A 19,010-nucleotide genomic window follows, 5' to 3' on the forward strand; every position below is an offset into this window, starting at 1 on the left:
TAGACTAAAATATTGAATGTCAAATAGTAGCATTTATAATAAATATTTAGCTACTGTTCATTTCTTGCCAAAACCATACTTCTACAGTGCATGTAATTTCAGGGTGGTGCGGTGTTGATTACTGATTGATTAATAATGACAAGATCAGATTGTCAGATTGTATATCTTTACATTTTGAATATATTACTGTTTGTTAAAATTTGAATTCATGTGATTAAAAAAGATGCTGCAAAGTGTGACATATCAGGACTGTTACAGTGTCCGAAGAACACGGCTTAAATGTGAGCATATGAATTTCTTAATTTGTGAAATAGGATTTGTGCACCTCCAATGAAGAATTTGAAAAGGTGTAACAGCTGTTTTTGTAACTGGAGAAAAAAAGTTTGCAACTTTTAAAAATTCTTTCAAATTTTTTAATAAAAAAAATAAATAATAATTTACTGATGTTTGACTATTCTTTAAAATTAGAAATCCCACTATCACAGGTGCTCAGTTTTGCTATAGTAATACCCTCACAGAGCATGGTAGTAATCAGCCATCCATTTAAAAGCAGAGGTCTTTGTGGTGTACTGTTGGTACATTTGTCCACTCCAGGCCAACATCTGATGTCCTGGTGCCTTCAACTGGGGATCCCTGAGATCCTGCAATAGAAATAGTACAGATCAAAATCATACATCATACATACCCATTACAAAGTATCTCATCTGGTAACACAAATTATCATTCCAGGTTTAGTTTAAGTTTAGCTCAATATACAATATTTGTGGCATGATAATGCCCAAAAGAAATGATTTCAACTCGCTCCTCTGAACATTCCTTTAACCTGGCATTTTGTGAGAAGACCAATGACCTTGTCACGTCTTCTTTTACATTGTAATTTTCATATAAGATAAATAATTAATGCAAAATATGAAACATCCATGTATTTACAAACCTCATTTGGATAAATACAATGGTGGAAAACTTGAATCAGTATTACACAGGAAAGCCTGTCAGTGATCTGCTGTAAAGTAAAAGGAAATAAATAAATAAATAAAGGTGAAAGACACCGATAACACTGTAAAACTGTATTTTCATAGTGGGTCCTTTTATAATAAAGTCATTATATTATGTTTTTAAAAGATCTTGTTAATTTTGTTTAATAATATGAACAATATTAATAGCAGTAATAGTAGTAGTATATATAAATGCTAGAAAAATTTCACCATGACCTGTTTACATGAACATAATGAGAACAGAAAGTAAAAAACAGCTCCATCTGAAACTTTTCAATCAAATCAAAGGAGTACAAGCTCCTGTTCTAAAATTATAGTACACGACACACAAATGAGAGGTACAGTCTCTCCCTAATCTTACAAAATAACAACCATCCTGACAAACACATGTTGTATGAAGACTAGAGTTGGAATAAAACACCCCTCTTAGTCCTCACATATCATATAAAAGTGAATATGAAAAAGAGTTATTTTTTTTCCCCCTCCTCAAGTCCATATTGTCCTTTCATCTTCAGGAAGCCATCTTTCAGCCTCCATGCAGTGGTTGGATAAAGCTACATTAGGTTAGGACAGTCTTAAGAAGTTATTTCATGTGACTCATAGAAGTTATGTCAGTTACATGTATGTCATATGGATAGGGATAGGTATCGTTATAGTTCTAACGGTATTGCTACTGTTACTTATTGATCGGGTACTTCAACGATATTCTTATTGGTTCTTTTTATTATATACAAATTAAGAACATAATTAACATTGCTTTATACATGAAATCAACTGAAGATAAAAGACATTAAATCTCTCAAGATCTCAGCAGAGGAGGATTAAACAACTCTAAACAACAACTAACACTTTTTTTGTGTCGCGCCTCAACAGCTAAAAGCTGACCGACTGTTGCAAAGCACTTGGTCTACGTCAAAAATAGAACGGGGAACCCGCTTACTGTCGGGAATTTGTTGTGTTGCCTCACTCCTCATCCAGTGTAGACAATATCACAGATTATAACAGGTTCTATTATTAAACATGCTGAGATGTTACTGTTTATGTGATCACAGATATCCCGTACATCACAGCACACATGAGCTTTGAAGCAGTCTGTCTCAATCGAGATGTGTTATAGGCTGCCCACGATAGGTATGGCAATATCCATCGGCAACTGTAACAGATTTTAGATTTTTGATTTTTCATCTTGGGATTTCAAACAGAAACAAGATTTTTCTTGCCCCATTGGCAGATAATTTTGCTTGTTTTAAGCAAAAAGTCTTTTTTAATTTTTTTTCCCCCCAGAAAACAAGAAATATTTTATGTAATTTTAATTATCTAGAAAAGGCATCTTGATTTAACAATTTCTAGATATTTGGAATATAAACAATACAAAAATACTAAGTAAGAGAATTTTTTTGTAGTGCAGGACATTTTTAAATATATCTCCGATTGTGTTCATCAGAAAGAAGAAAGTCATATACACCTAGGCTTGATGGCTTGAGGGTGAGTAAATCATGGGATAATTTTCATTTTTGGGTGAACTAACCCTTTAAGGTCTTCTTTTATCTTTGGTTGATTTCATCTAAGGCTGTGGCTGGAAGTTTTTCTCTTATTCTGTTGTTGTTGTTTCTTTCCTTCAGTAATTCTGCTCATTAACAGCAGGACTGGTTTACGTCATGTGACAAGCATTGATAACGACACAAGAGTGGGTAACTTCTAGGCAAGGACTAAAATAGAGAAATTTCATATGAATTAATATCGATTCTGGAATAAAATTTTATTTTTTTTTAAAATCGTAAACAAATTGCGATAGTTAGGTGAATCGATTTTTTTTCCCCCAGCCCTAACATCTATATAGCAATAATGAATAGTGCGTGTAATTTCTCCAGTACCGACAGCAGAACCGATAATGTTCAAGCTTATCGATACTCTGGTCTTTCAGAATTTAGCCCCGGGGCCTGTTTAATACCAGATTTCGGTACCCATCCCTATATATGGGTAAGTTCATAAGGATGAAAGCTTTAGTCAGTCTCTTGATTTGTGACTGTGCAGCTATTGTGAAACTCACCATCTTCATGTATCAAGTGTGAATGGCATCTTGTCCTGAAGAATCACAGCTCCAAACGCTAGAGATTACATCTCATCTGGTAACAAGAGTACAGCCATAACTGTAAGAACTCTAATGATATCTTTACCCCCTGATATTGCATTGATGATATAAATTCAAACATATTAGAGGCATAGAGTATGAGCAATGAGTAAGCTGGCCAAATTTCTGAGAAAAATAACTTACATGCCTAAAGTTGTCGACCCCCTGAACCACAATCAGCATTTATAAGTAAAAAGTATTTAAGAATATATCAGTAAAAAATACATGCACGTATACAAATAAATAAATACCTTTGAGTGGAACAGTATGGCGTCTCTTCACTTGAAAACACAACTCAAAACAGACCTAGAGAAATAAAATAAAATAAATTAACGACCATGATATCCTGTTATCATAATAGTTAAATAAATGATTATAACTACAAGCATAATAACATTATACTTGTCACCTATGTTACCTCATTTAGCTGATTATTTAGCCTACAGGCCTTTCAAGGAATGTGAGACTTCTTTCAAAAACAGGTAAAAACCTTACAGACCCACAACTTTTCAAAAGTAGTGTACTGAATGATTGAGGTTTTGCTTACTATAGTCATCTGGTTCATGGCCTTTGACAGGAGGTCACTCAGCTCTGCTGGGGTGCAGGAGGCCATCTGCATGGAAGGATCTAGGAACACAACATGGAATTTGTCTCAGAGCCAACAATATTTACTACAGGTTTATTACAAGGAACCAAGCTAGAGCAGAGGTGGGAAGAATAATATACATAATATTAAAAAATAATTTCTTAAGTTAACAGAATTTATATTTTTAGTATTAGAATTCACTATTGTACATACAGTGTCACTTACATTTGGATGTCAAAGACTTCTTAATAAATTAAAAATATAATATAATAATAATTTTGCAAAAGAAAACTGCAGATGCATGGTGATATAGGTTAGATATATTGTGAAATAAATGCATATTAAATTATTTAATGAGCTTTCTCAGTTCACCTGTGTTTCCTCCTCCTCTGTCAGCTTCCCCTTTGTTGTAGAGGGGGTTTTCTGTCGACCCTGAAATTACAGTAGAGATCAAAACATGTTTGAAATAGTTTCAGTTCATTTTCGCGCTCATGTAAGTGACGTCACCGATTATCGGTACAGCAAGCGCATACTTTTAGTTTAAATAAATAAATATGTTTACTATCATTCATTGATAACTTGCCAGCAAAACCTTTACAAAACTATCAAAACATCTCATCTACACATAAAGACGCGATTAAAAGCCCAAACTTTCATTAAACAAGAGCTCAATCTATAGTTAACGTTAGCCAACCGCTTCTGAAAACGGTTGAGATTCTAACGGACTTTTTCAAAGACAATAAATCATTTCTTTTAAGTAAATATTCAACAGAAGTGTGTCAATTACACTTAAGAAAAGTGTCAGGAACAGTTTTATATACTATGTGTGTGATTTTATCGACTAAACTTACCTAAAATCAGTGAAAACAACAGCGAGAGAGTCTTGCTGCCTGACGGTTCCCCGTTTCCATGGCAACTCAGATCCGCTCCAGCGTTTGAAAGCGATTCGAACGTTCAACGCGCACGCGCATTAAAACACGCCACAGTCACGCAGCATTTACAAACATAAACATGTAGAATTATAACATTATGTAAATAAATACATCTATAATTAAAACAATACATCATTTAAAATAATTAAATAATTATTAAATCATGAATTTAAAATGCATTTTGTAGTTCTATCGACCCATTCGTGCAAAATGAGAAAGTGAAACTTTAAAAGAACTTCTTTATATTTTTTGAAAACGTGCTTGGAGTATTTTTATTGTACAATATATTAGATTTTTTTCATGTCCACTACATTGAGCACAAGACGGAAGGAACAACAACAAAAAAAATGTAACCATACAGTATTATGAGATAGAGTTCAAACACAGTATGTGAACTAGCGTTGAAGATTTTGAACACATACTGAAACAATGAGCAATGACAATCAGAATGAAAAAAATGTAAGATAGGATGGAGTCTCAAAAAACATTTTGATTCTTTTTGTTGGTCGAGTGGGTGAATTATGTGTGTACTTGCTGGTTTTGATAAATATGTGATTGTGTGCATATACAGTAGCGTCCAGGCATCAGTGTGTGTGTGTGTGTGTGCGTGTGTGTGTTGCTTTGTGTACACTCATAGTCATTTCACATTCGTTGTTTCACAATATTGTCTCTTGTTAAAAACTATACATAACATGATTCATGAATAGGTTATATTTTTTAAATATATTTTTACATATGTACACAGGCCTATTTATACATGTAACATGAAGATCAATTTTTAAGCTTTATGTTCTATGCATTTTTAAAATATAAACAGTAGGCCTATATATATATATATATATATATATATATATATATATATATATATAAATTTATAAATACACACACACACACACACACACATATATATATGAAGACTTCAGATGCAAAAGCCTCTAAGTGCCATCTGAAATTCTTATAAAATGAGCATTTTTATGAAGCTTATATGATTATGTTCAGTTATTTCACTTTAATGGCAATGATAAGGACCTATTAATTGCCATTCAAGTGAAATTACTGAACCTACGAGCTTGATAAAAATGCTAATTTTAGAAGAAAATTTCAGACGGCACTTAGAGGCTTTTGCATCTGAAGTCTTCATAATATTAACAATGTTTCTCATACAGTATGTTGCATTTATGGTTTTCATTAACGCTCCTTCTCGTGTGTTTTATGACCTGCCTGCGATACCGTTTGAGCAATCTTCGGTAGGCTATGCTTTCATTTAATATTAAAATGGATGGCATCGGACAAAAAAAAAAAAAAATCACGGAAACTTTGAGGACTGCTCATTTTATCGTCAGAAGAGCCTGCAGATTTCGCTGCTCAGTTATGTGGATTTATTATAAATAGCCACTTATATAAACTTGTTTAATTTACTTAAATAGGGTTTTTATAATGAATTAAAATTATATCAGTAAATAAGACAAAAGACATGCACGTCCTATTCCGTCCGAAAAGGGATTTTCTAACCAAGTTTCAACATATATTAGACGTTGTGATTTCGATCATATGCGTCGGCGTAGCTATCAGTTGATGAAACAACCTCATTTCGACATTGAATCGATGTTATATTTTCGACGTAATAACGTTCTGATGTTCCGATCAAATAGTGAACGTTGAATCAACATTGAAATTTGATCGGCGACTGATACTGATCTTTACAACCAAAAATAAACGTTGAATCGACGTCTGTTTGCTATCTGGGTAGTTTCTATGGCAATATCAACTGCTTTGTTAAAAAAAAAAAAAAAAGTACATTAAAGCTAAAATCCAAGCTGAATGATGACAACAAAGAATAAAATACTATCACTAGTGATCATCAAATCTTTTTAACAGTTTATTTTACATACTTTGTGTTTAAGTCTTCCACTTTTTTCACAAAACCTTTGCTCTTTAGAAACAGTCAGTTTGGGTTAAAATTATTTAAAAGATCTAGTATTAGCATTATAAACACTAAATTAATACCAACATATGAAATTAAATTAAGGACATGCATCAGAAAAATTTAGAATGTTGGACAATAAATTAATATAACAGCTTGATTTTGCAGTGTTGTCTAATGTCCGTTAAAGCAAAAGTGTCCAAAGTGGGAATTATGCGATAACGGACACAGCATTTACATTGTACAGCAAAACATTTATTGATAAACTTCATTCCAATGCTGTCTTTAAGCAACATCGCGCGCAATACAATCTTAATTCCGTTCTTTTTCTAAATTAAAAATAAATATTATTATAATCCTATCCATTTCTGATAATTCCAGGTTACTATGGTTGCGCAGGTTGTTTACACATTGAAACACATATCGTTCCCTCAACATGATCTCGAGGCTACGTCTTTACATCGCTTGACCACGACATAAGGATGTCGTTACCTCGACAAAATGATCTCATGGCCACTATTATCACGTTCCCACGAATATCTTGTGGCCACGACATATTATTACGTTCCCACGAGTTTATATGTCGTGGCCACGACAAAACTAAGTGTGAACTGTAAGTGAAGTGCCCTCTATGCTTTTGCTGCGTTCACGCCACCTCGTATTTACCGGAATCTTGAAATTCGGAGCTGTTCACGTCTTTTTGGTCCGTGGACTGGGAATTATGCGTTTCCATGGCACCACTATCAACGCCTAAATAAATCTACAGGTGGTACAGCGGCCACATGGTACATGTGGGAGCTTTCAGAAAACTCCCATCTTACAAGCTGTAATTACGAGCTCTACGAGGACGTGAACGCTTTTTACAAGCTAGAATCTCGTAACTACAGGAATTACGAGGCCGCGTGAACGCACCTTTTTGCCGAGCTCTCTTTTCTCTCTCTTCTCCCTTTTCCCATCACACATCACATCAGAAAGGCATTTATTTTCAATTAAAAAATAAGAAAAAATGTTCTAAAAGTGGAAGTAAAGTGCCTAGTGTTTAATGATAAGAGTATTTATAATTTTAATAAATCACTTCTTGCATCCTGTTAATGTACAACAATAGGTGCAAGTATCTGCCAGTAAAAAGTATAGCATCTAATTTATACTTATTGCAAAGAACTACTACTTTTACATGGTTCATTGTCGTGGTGCACGCGCTAAACCGAAAACTCAGTTCAAGTTTTAACTCAGATAGTTGAACCTTATTAAAACGGGCCCCAGGTGATACAAGGATTAGTGTTTTATTATTATTATTATTATTAGTCTATATATTTTTATTTTTTTCTTGCAAAAAGTGTTTTTATCTATTTGGCCGGAGTTTTTTGTTGCATTTACACTTTTCTGACCAGCAGGGGTCACCAGCGTGTGGTGTTTCAAATGATTCGAAGCTGAATCATTTTGCAGAGCAATTGGTTTGAAGCTATGGAAAGCTTTGTTTCGCCCATCACAAGTGTAATGTATTTTTTTCCAGTGTGGAAGTACTATCAACAATTCCCTTTGCTGGGAGTTGGATTGACAGGCGATCTGACCAATCATAACGCTCAATGTGCCGTTTTGTCCGACTTGTAGCAAAGAATTGTGCAGGTAAACTTGCGCTAGATACTGTGGTCTTTGGTTGTTCTTGTTAGTGGGCCCATCTCCCATAGTAAGCAACCCGAGCTCGAGTCCCGCTTGGCGTGGTTAAGAGGGCATGTTAAATTTTTATTCAATGGTTTATTTTTGATCAAATAAATGCAGGCTTGATAAGCATATGAGACAAAAACATTAAAAATATATGTAATGTAGGGGTTATTTTTGCCCCAGGGTTACACCCCTTATTTTCTGGGGTTTATTTGAACCCTTTATTCAGTACACACTGAAAAAAAAAAAAAAAAAAGATTTATGCTGCTTGTTCAAATTACTTAATTAAAATGAGCTAAAGCAACACAATTTCTACACATTTTGTCCCAACTTAATTTCATCGTGTTTAATCCACGTAAATAGATCTAGTATTGAAGTTTACTTAATCCGTTTGTGTTGGGATTACATGAATGAATTTTGTTCAGTTAACTGAAAATGGGCGGTGCTTGTTAGTTCCCATCATGCATTGCATATGGATAAAGAGAGAAAATGTTTAAAAATTTGAGTGACCGCTCTGTCAAAAGATAAATACACCTTGCATATGCAACCACTAAAAAAAAAAAAAAAAAAAAAATAGTATGCCTCCATAGTTTTGTGTGCTTTCATTTGTTTTCTGGAGTAGAAGGATGCCCGTGTCCAGTTGCATAAAGCACCTTAAGTGTAATTTTCCTTTATATTTTCCTTCAATCCAAGTCTTCTAAACTTAAGGTGCTTTATGCAACTGGGCACTGGAGAAGTTGCTGACCATCTTGATGACAGGCAAATATTCCAATTTAGTAGAAAAAAAATCAATGTGATTTTCTTGTGATAATGTCTAAACCAGTACATTAAGGACTTTCCTCCATCTCATACATTCTGATTTTCACTTCCTGCCCTCCATCTGAATTTCGTGATTGCAAACAAGTTATAAGAACTTCTGTAGATGAATGACAGAAATAAAGTCATTCTGGTTAGTAATATATAAAACTGTAATGCTGTTTGTGGAGTTGTTTAATCCTGCTTTGCCGAGATCTGGAGAGATTTAATGCCTTTTTATCTTCAGTTGAAGATAACATACGTGTGAAAAAAAAAAAAAAAAAAAAAAAAACTTTGCAGGATTTACAATACTGATGACCTTTAAAATGCATCACTGTTTGTGAAAAGGGTTCATTGTGAACAGAATTCTGAAACACCAAATGATCATGCAATGGAATAAAATAGCTTCTCTTCCTTGCAACTGATATGAAGAATGTAAATATTTAACCAAGTCAAAAACAAAATATGGATACCTGCTAACCTGTTAATTTCAGTATCAGCAGATGCTATTAAGTTAAAAAAAAAAAACAAAACAAGTTACATAAACGATAAAAGCTTCTGTGGTTTCTTGGTTTGAACCATAAACAACGCAAAACATAGGAATTTTGAGTTTGTGATAGTGATTCCTATATAGAAAAATTACTTCCTGCCCTCCAGCTGCATTTCAGGCCACAGCAATGACGTCATAAGCAAACCTATTCATCTGTGTAACAGAAAAGTAGGCATTTCACATTCAAGAGCACCAGTTGACAATTAAAATAGATAAATCACTACAACACGATATACACTTCCAAACCTTCTTGGGTAAAAGGCATTAAGTGACTTCTTACTCTAATAAATCACTAAATGAGTAGTTTGTGTTTTAAATAAGTAATCATAGGTCAGTTTCTGTAAAGACTCATTTTTATTAATGTCCACAGGGCCAGCAATGCATGGATACAATATTTGTTTCATCAAGAAATTAGGAAAACAGTTTAACACTGCAAAGTACAGCAATACCAAATCTGTTTTTTTTTGTGAGACATAGATTAGACCTGCTATTGTAACCGTTTATTGCTCAGACCAGAACATGGAATTTAAAAAACGGTTTGTGGGACTTTTCTAAAACACTTATTAAATCACTTTTCAGCTCATACATGCATACAATCATTCGTGACAGGCAGTCTCCAGGAGGCATACTAAAGATCTTGGTTAAAAAGAATTAAGAAAATAAAGCAAAGAAGAAACAAAAAGTCCATAAAAAAGGTCTCTGATCATCTACCGGACCATATCCAGTGAATGTTTGGGCTCCCCATAAAGCGGGATAAAAGGTTTAATTAGATGATACTCATCCTACCCTCTTCACAACCTACCATCTCCCTCATTCGCTGGCTTAGCTTAGCACAGCACAGGAAGCATTATCAACCCCAGAGTCCCCCAATCTTGATCAAGCTTTAGGTTACAGATACCACTGATACAGTAGATTGGCTCAGCTGTCTTTAGTCAAGGAGTTAAAGATCAGCTCTCCTGCTTGTCTTTGACCAGCAGGACCGTGTGCTGCCCTCCACTGGACACTGATAGAACTACACGGTTCTCCAGCTGCTTGCCCGTCATCTCCACTGGGCTCCATTCATCATCCTCCTCTCCTGTACCCAGCTGCATGTTGGTGCCCATTCCCCAGGAAAACACAGAGCCTAGCCAACAGATACCGTTGTTAGAAAACTAAAACACAGCTTTTAAGTAAGATCAAAACAAGCCAAGAGTACATTCTATGTTATTTGTTAATGTCCTAAAAAAAAAAAAAAACACTGCTCTGAGTGGTGCAATTAATGTAATTAGTGGTTGAGGATACATTTGTGCATTTGCAATTTAAAACTACAGGGATAAACAATGCTACAACCCAAACCCAAATGGTATCAAACTATAAATGCACTGATCAGTTTTGATCAGACAAGTAAAACCAAGCTATATAGTAGTAAAACCAAGCTATACTGAATTTAGGCATCGCAGCATTGTGTACAATATGAAAGATATTAAATTTATAAATGCATTTAAATATCTGCCATAAAGTAAACTACAGATTAAAAGTTTGGGGTCAGTAAGGTTTTTTTTTTTTTTTTGAAGAAATTACAATTATTCAGCAAGGATGCGTTTAAGTGATCAAAAGTGACAGACATTTAGGGTGCGTTCACACTGGTCATGTTTGGTTCGATTAAAACGAACCCTGGTGCGATTGCTCGGATAGTGCGGTTCATTTGAACATACCGGTATGTGAACGCTGCCATCCGAACCCTGGTGCGCACCAAACAAGCGGACTGAGATCGCTGAAAAGATGGGTCTCGGTCCGCTTCCAAACGAACTCTGGTGCGGTTCGAATGATACATGAACGCAACACGGACCAAAGACATGTAACCGAACCAAAAACAGGAAGACGAGACCCTAAAAAGGACAGAATACTCACGCATGTCGGTTTTTCTTGTCATAGTCGTGAGTTTGCCCATCACAGGCATCAGACGCGCGTCTCCATGCAGCAGATCATTTGTGTGTGTGACGGATGGATTCCCGCCGGTGTTTTGACTCCTTTACACATTTTATAAGCTCTTCACGAGTTCCCAGCTGGCCAAAATACCATCACATGCAGGCTACGCACCGCTACGCACACACAACGAGTGCATTTACCTCAGAAAACAGCACTGTTTTGGAAGTTCCGTCTCAAAATAGGCAATACGTCATAAAATCCGACCAATCACGTTGTGAATGTATCCCTATGCCTTAAGGTTCGGTGATAAAATTGCCAATGTGAACGCTAACCGGACCAGGACTAAATGTTTTTCTTTCTTCTTCTTTGGTCCGGACCAAATGAACCAAACAAACCGAATTACAAGTGTGAACGCACCCTTAATGTTACAAATGTACTGCTCTTTTGAACTTTCTATACAAAAAGAATCCTGAATAAAAATGCATTACGGTTTCCACAAAAATATTAAGCAGCTGTTATCAACACTGACAAGAAATGTTTCCTGAGAACTAAATCAGCATATTAGAATGATTTCTGAAGGACCATGTGACACCGAAGTCTGGAGTAATGATTGCTGGAAATTCAGCTATGCAATCATAGGAATAAATTACATCTAAAAATATTAAATTGCAATAATATCGTACAATATTACATTACTATATTACATTATATATTACAATATTACTTCTTTTTTTTAAACTTTTGCAAGAGAGAACAAAGTTTCTCAGGGAAACGCAATACTCCCATCTTATTTTTGTCCATCACCACATAGGGGGCACAGTAGTTTTTGTATATTTGATCAAATAAACACAGCCTTGGTGAGCATGCGTGTTCTCTTTAAGTTCTCTATGCATATTTATACCAAATTTGGTTGTGGTTTGAAACTGTTTACAATGCATTTAAAGTTTTGCATAACAACTTGTAGCGGCTAAAAATATTTAGAATTAGTCAAAACAAACCTGAAGCCAAAAAGGTCTCAGTTTATGCTGATTTGAGGTGTTTGGAGTGCATGTAAACCAGGACAGGGCATATTCTCACCTTGTTTGGTGACAGCATAGCTCACAGAGGCACCACAGGCAACCACCTGAGCGTCACTGATCACAGTGACAGGTGTGGGCTCACTCTTCTCCCCTGCATCCTTCCCCAGGCCCAGACGGCCATACTCCGCCCGACCAAGACTGTACACTTGTCCTGTGAATGAAGTCAGTAGTTGAAAGTCATTTGATACACTACTTGGACACATGATTCAATGCCAGTGCCAAACGTACATATTAGAAAAAGTTTTTGGATGAATTACCTTCTGAATTCAGGCACAGTGTGTGATGCTGCCCCCCAGAGAAACCCACCCAGGAGGTGGTGGAATTCTTGAAAGAACCGAGTTTCACAGGAACAAAGCAGGTGTCTGTGCTTTGGGTGCCTGTATTAAAAAAAAAAAAAAGAAATCTCTAAGACTGTAAAAGACAGACCATTTAATTTTCAGGACTGGATGAGCCAAGAATCTTACCAAGCTGGTGGTAATTGGACAGGCCAAATCCATAGACGTGCCCCTCTTTAGATACAGCAAAGGTGAAATACGCTCCACAGAAGACATCCGTGAAGATGACCTTCCCCCGTGGCTTAATGATAACCATCTGCGGCTCCAGCAGTCTCACTGACACAGAAAGAAAAAAATTATATGAACACCGCAGAAGACAGAACTTAACCAGCAAAGGTGGTAACTGGAAAAGGATAAGACCACAGAGTTATTTATATTTTACTAGCATTCAAACATTTGGGGTCATCCTTCTTTGAAAGAAAGTAATACTTTTCATCAAGGATGCATTAAATTTATCAAAAGGAAGATTGAAAACATTTATAATGTTACAAAAGATTTTATAACAGCATTTCAAATGCTATTCAAAGAATTTTGAAAAAAATTCTACACAAATATTCAGCACAACCCTTTTAGAAATATTTCTAGAGCACCAAACCACCATGTTAGTTCATTTGTGAAGGATCATGTGACACTGAAGACTGGAGTAATGATGCTGAAAAGTCAGCTTTGCCACCACAGGAATTACATTTTAAAATGAATATAGAAAAGTTACTTAAAATTGTAAATTTCACAATAATACCATTTCTAGTACTTTTGTTAGAGTAAATGCAGGCTTGCAAATTTTGGGGTCAGTAAGATTGTTTTAGAGTACATTTTAAAATGATCAACATATTCAGAAAATTCTATGCTTCCAGCTTCTATGGATTATATTTTCAATCAATTAATTTTTACATTTTTTCAATTAATCGAATAATGTAATTTATCGATTAATCTATCGTTTATTTTCTGAAAAGCCGATTAATCCTTTGGTTAAATTACTAATAAATAATAACCGTAACTAAACTATGTATGAATTATTACCTAATGATACTATTTATGACTAAAGATAAGGTTTGTGTAGGCCTAATTAGGAAAGGTGTTTACTATTGCTGCATTCACAGTCACTTTTACACCATTTCAATCAGCGCTCTAAGGTTCTACGACAGAAAGCCAGCTCCTGCATCAGCATCACACGCACGCGTTGTTCTGCTCCACTGAACAGTGTCAGCCAATACTGAGCTGCCGTTCTGATGTAGAACCTGGAAATGCTGAGTGTAAACAGCGAACGAGAATGACACAAGAGAAGATATTGATGAATAAAGTCGCTATTTTTGTATTGTTTTAGCGCACAAAAAGTATTCTCATCGCTTCATAACATTATGGTTGAACCACTGTAGTCAAGTTGACTATTTTAACTATGTCTTTAGTACCTTTCTGGACCTTGAAAGCGGTGGTTAAATTGCTGTCTATGGAGTCATATACCTCTCGGATTTCATCAAAAATATCTTAATTTGTATTCCGAAGATGATTGAAGGTCTTTCAGGTTTGGAACGACATGAGGGTGAGTAATTAATGACAGAATTTTCATTTTTGGGTGAAGTAATCCTTTGTAAGCGGTTGCAGAGAGTATGTTTGAGCCGCGTGTCTCACAAGCGTCGCACCCACAGCATTTCAAAAATGCTGTATGAACGCAGCTGTATTAAGCACAAAATATGAGCCTGACATCCGTATTCTAGTGTTGTGTTTATACATTTATAAAAAAAAAAAATAATAATTTTGAGGCAGAAGAGCCCTGGGATGTTTTCATTTCAGATGCTCTTGCACAGAAGTTGTGCTGCTGTGGTAGGCCTATGCCATTTCAGTTTTACAGAGTGTGCAGGGCACCATTTTATTTGGTCTCTTTTTAAAAAAAAATTCCCACAATTTAGGTTGGGCTCGATAACCAACCGCTGATTTTCAGCATGCCCGAGAGTCAGAGCCGCCATCATCGGAGATGACCATAAACAGTGCGACGAATCAATGAATTACATGCAAATCAACTAATTTATGTAAATTGATGTAATCAATTACAATGACACATCGTTCCAGCCCTAAAATTCATTCACATTCCAGTAGTGACTATTCGATCAACATGGAGATACATACTCAACCCCTTCCTGCCTCCACGGTTAGCAAAGTGCTCAGCCACACGGCCCAGCTGGCCTTGTTCTCCACATCCTGAGGTGTACAGCTCTCCGCTCACAGTCAGCATCACCAAATGGTCATTTCCTTTAGAATGAATTCAAAACATCATGAGAAAGATTTCAAAGAGAATGACTACTAAAGTCAAAGCTTGAATTCCTATAACCCACCTGAGACTATTTTAACCACTGGCTTTTCTATAGGAACTTTGACGGGGAATGTGCATTTTTTCATGGGCTCCAGGAGTCCAATGACACCATTATTGTCCTGCAACAGAAAGGAGAGGTCAATCAAAACTGGTACATCTTTTCCACTTTGTTGCAGTATACATAAAGGCTATACTCACTCTAAAAGAGCCCCAGACATAGACGGTCCCCTCCTCCGTGAGGGCAGCGGTGTGACTGTCTCCTGCAGAAACCTGCACAACCTTTTCCCCAAGGTCCACCTTTGCTGGCACCATCTCTGAGCCCTCCTCGGATGTATCACGACCCAGAGCACCTTCATCATTACAGCCAAATGTATAAATCTACACAAGGATGAGATAACAGGCAGGGCATCAGAAAAAATATAAAATAACTTTGAACAGTCTTGTTAGTTGGGTTTTTTGAGGTCACGATTAATGTTATTTGTGCTCAGCTTACATTTCCAGTGTCGCTGAGGCAGACTGTGTGCATGCCTCCAGCCACAGCCTGCACGATACCCTCAGGAAGAGTCACCAGAGCTGGTTTCTTCCTCTCCAGCACATCCTCCCCCAGGCCAAGCTGCCCAACATCACCCTGCCCGAGAACAAGCACCAGGCCCTTCTCCTGGCCATGACTACTGTGAGAGACTACAAACAACCACAGAAAAAAAGCAGCATGAGTTTTCAAATCTGGATATTACAGAAAAACTACTACTGCATTTTTGTACTTATTTGATTCCATAAGGGGTCGTTACATTTATGACATGTGCTGTAAAGCGGTAGACCAATCACAACAGACAGGGCCATCTGACCAATCAGAAAAGGAAGGGTTTAGATAGGAAGTTTACACCTGGTATTGAGATAAGTTTCGGTCGATCGGATCACAAGTAGACAAGGCAGACACATACCCCTTTACACCTGGAGTTTTAATCAGTCTCTTTTGTCCACTTTCAACCACTCCGGTCCCGATTTCTTTGAGGAAGGGTCTATGGGTGGCTAAATGTATGGGTTTTTTTCAGATCATTCGATCTAATGGACAAAATAAGCTCACGCAATTTACATGTGAACGTGCCCAGAGACGATGGAAAAACATACTGAGAGCAGCAACTTTTGTTTCTGCTTTGATAGCCCCAAGACCATGCTGAACGCTGTGAGTGTGTGTTAGAAATCAGGAATGGTGAGAGAACATTGTGCTTGGTACATTTTCATCCTCAAATCAAACTTGGGTCTTTAGCCGACAAAGCTTAAATCCCATATGGCTAGCGCGCTTCCTATAATGTTCAAACAAGTCAGTAGGTGGAGAGAAGGCGACCTTTTGCGCTGTTCGGACATTCGTCCACATGAGCGTCTACACTACAAAAGCAATTCGGTTGTTAAGTCTGAAGTCACGCGGCAGCGTTTCCGGGTCCAAACGCTCTCTCATATACCACAAGAAAACAGACGATGCTAATATACACACATGATGGGGTGTAATACTACCAAAAAAAAATTATAATCATAACCTTTAATCGCCATACCAAAATCCCAGATGGCCAGACAGTGATTCATCTTATAAATCGTTAATATATTAATGTCTGTGATGCTGTGAGCACAGAAAATGCTGTGTAGACTAAGTATTTTAAATTTTAAAATGTTAAATGTTTAATAAGTTAAACATGAATAAATAGTGCTCATAAACGGCCATGGAGATGGCATTCTCAAGTGAAACGAGCCGAGGCTTGGACCCAGAAACGGCGTTCCTTACGTCACGACTTAAGAAGATATGGTCAAATCCATTTTCGACTATCTCTGGAAGTGGTCAAATTGGACATTCTCAAAATGTTTTACACCCCATTTACACATGCATTTAGCATCATCCACTTATGATTCGATCAACCTAAACGCATCTTAATACCAGGTGTAAACAGGGCCAAGGTGTTTAGATAGACCCAATCCTTTATCAAACCGTTTCAGAAACTGCAATTTTTTTTTTTTTTTTTTTTTTTTACTTTGGATGCATGCAATGCAAACCTACAGTAGGAGACCTACAAAACAAAATTAAGAATGCTTAAAACAGCATAATAGGGGCATCATTTTGACTACATGAAAATTGAAACAAGACTGCTTACCTTTTTGTTTTTTCGCAACTGTTGAGTTCTCAGTTGCTGCAATCGTTTGTCTCTTTACAGCTTTTTTTGCAGGCATGGTGACTCCAAATTCTTAACAAAACCTAAAACTATAAATAAAGACATGTTAACAAAAGTAACTTCTTCAAGGCTTAACTAAACAGCATTTGAGGCCTACAGGAAAAAAACAGGCCAGCGCTGCTAAAGTCATGAAACAAGTTAATTTCAACTTTATACTATTATAGTTCTCAAAGATAGCAGTCTACCTAGATAGCATATTAAAGCATTATGTGCGCCAATTTGGTCTTATAGGCGCACACAGCTTTTTTGAGGGGCATTATAATAGCTAAAAATGTGGACAACATAGGCAACTGGGTTTTAGGACAGACACTTTTTTTGGCGCTGACTTCACAGACTATGACTGACAGCAGCAAATGGTTGATGGCGGTTTATCAGCCAAACATGGCATTGGAAAGAACAGACGATGGTCTATTTTTTCAGCTTTTATGCATAATTTAGATGCAGGAAATGAATTTAAACATGGCGGAATAAGAGCCGAGTTCAAGTTCAAAGTCATAGGAACAACCCGCTAAAAGTTTCAACAGATCAAGCCTTGTAAAGCGACACCCTGGAGTCAAGAGTCTACACGGTTCACCCCGGCAACATTTAGTCTGACGACAAATTATTTCATAACTCACATCGCACAAGCATCACACTTTAAATGGGATTAAGAGCAATGAATGAATTAAACAGGCTCAATCATGCTTGTTCGGCAACAGATATTTCACAAGGACTATTTGCATTACATTTCCTGTGACTATGAGAGACAATTTCATCTTACCGTCGGTAGGCAGCTGAGAATGATAACCAACACGTATGAACAAAAAATGCCCGGGTTCAAAGCTTTTGCTGGCTCGAGAAGGTTTATGAACACCAATAACTCCTTGAGAGAGTGTAACGCACGCGTGTCTCACTCCTGTCTTGCTTCATGTATTTCACTGGATTCGCGCTAATATACAAATGAACAGGCGCCGCCTATTGGAAAGGCGGGTAGGACAATTTTGTGGTTGAAGAATGGCTGCGAGCAGATACACCACAACCAAAATAATAATAAATGAAAAAACTGAACAAAATCAAATCCAAAGCACATTTCTAATTATGTGGTGGGACTTTTTTTAAATCAATGCAAAAGGTGTGTAAAGAAATCATTACCTTTTTTACATTGTTGTTTTTATTTGGATCTTATTATGGTATTTATTGATATTTTGAATGAGCTTTTATTTTTATATTTTAATTTTATTGAAAGTGTGTTATGTGTTTTAGTTTATTTAATCTTTATATTTAGCCTTCATTTATTTTTATTTTAGTTTTAGTAAGTTTAATTCTTAAAATTATTTTAGTTGACAAGGCAAAATGTTTTCGTCTATTCTTCATATTTTATTTGATATCAGCTTTATTTTAATCACTGAAAACATTTTAATATTTTAGTATTAGTTAACAATTAAAATATTGGGTCAGACATCTGAAAGCCACTACAGATGTAAAAATGACCATATACATTGTGACAAATGCAGAAATGAGGAATATTACCCATTTCTGGCCCTTCCTCGGCACTAACAGTACTCTCTAAAACCTCACTGCACCTTTGATGTTACATGCTAATTGTG

General features: G+C 36.3%; 1 protein-coding gene and 1 long non-coding RNA gene across 7 annotated transcripts; both read right to left on the reverse strand.

Annotated features, from left to right (window-relative positions):
* LOC125244113 lies at positions 1 to 5,487 on the reverse strand. 5 transcript variants are annotated; one of them, XR_007179228.1, is made up of 7 exons: positions 4,564 to 5,483; positions 4,085 to 4,144; positions 3,674 to 3,753; positions 3,378 to 3,432; positions 3,046 to 3,121; positions 935 to 1,003; positions 1 to 641 (listed from the first exon to the last, which is right to left on the reverse strand). It is a non-coding gene; the product is annotated as an uncharacterized LOC125244113 (long non-coding RNA). The 5 variants fall into 5 exon arrangements; XR_007179231.1 differs by having other exon boundaries at positions 3,046 to 3,432; positions 4,564 to 5,484; XR_007179232.1 differs by lacking the exon at positions 935 to 1,003 and having other exon boundaries at positions 4,564 to 5,480.
* Positions 5,488 to 9,910: 4,423 nt separating this feature from the next.
* On the reverse strand, positions 9,911 to 18,347 carry rcc1 (regulator of chromosome condensation 1). Of its 2 annotated transcripts, none has more exons than XM_048153319.1 (10): positions 18,185 to 18,347; positions 17,347 to 17,453; positions 15,699 to 15,886; positions 15,404 to 15,583; positions 15,228 to 15,324; positions 15,022 to 15,144; positions 13,027 to 13,173; positions 12,820 to 12,939; positions 12,561 to 12,713; positions 9,911 to 10,698 (listed from the first exon to the last, which is right to left on the reverse strand). In XM_048153319.1, the coding sequence occupies exons 2-10, from the start codon at positions 17,420 to 17,422 to the stop codon at positions 10,523 to 10,525; spliced, it is 1,260 nt and encodes a 419-aa protein (XP_048009276.1). In that variant the 5' UTR covers positions 17,423 to 17,453; positions 18,185 to 18,347; the 3' UTR covers positions 9,911 to 10,522. The 2 variants fall into 2 exon arrangements, with proteins under 2 accessions (XP_048009276.1, XP_048009277.1); XM_048153320.1 differs by having other exon boundaries at positions 17,347 to 17,447; positions 18,185 to 18,345.
* Positions 18,348 to 19,010: the final 663 nt, after the last annotated feature.

This window comes from Megalobrama amblycephala, linkage group LG13, assembly GCF_018812025.1.
Source record: "Megalobrama amblycephala isolate DHTTF-2021 linkage group LG13, ASM1881202v1, whole genome shotgun sequence".
Lineage (NCBI taxonomy): Eukaryota > Metazoa > Chordata > Actinopteri > Cypriniformes > Xenocyprididae > Megalobrama > Megalobrama amblycephala.

Coding starts and splice junctions, on each gene's coding strand:
- rcc1 (XM_048153319.1), bottom strand. CDS start 17,422: ATGCCTGCAAAAAAAGCTGTAAAGAGACAAACGATTGCAGCAACTGAG. Junction 15,887..17,346: donor AGTTGCGAAAAAACAAAAAG/GTAAGCAGTCTT, acceptor GGTTGTTTGTAG/TCTCTCACAGTAGTCATGGC. Junction 13,174..15,021: donor TGGAGGCAGGAAGGGGTTGA/GTATGTATCTCC, acceptor TTTCTGTGTCAG/TGAGACTGCTGGAGCCGCAG.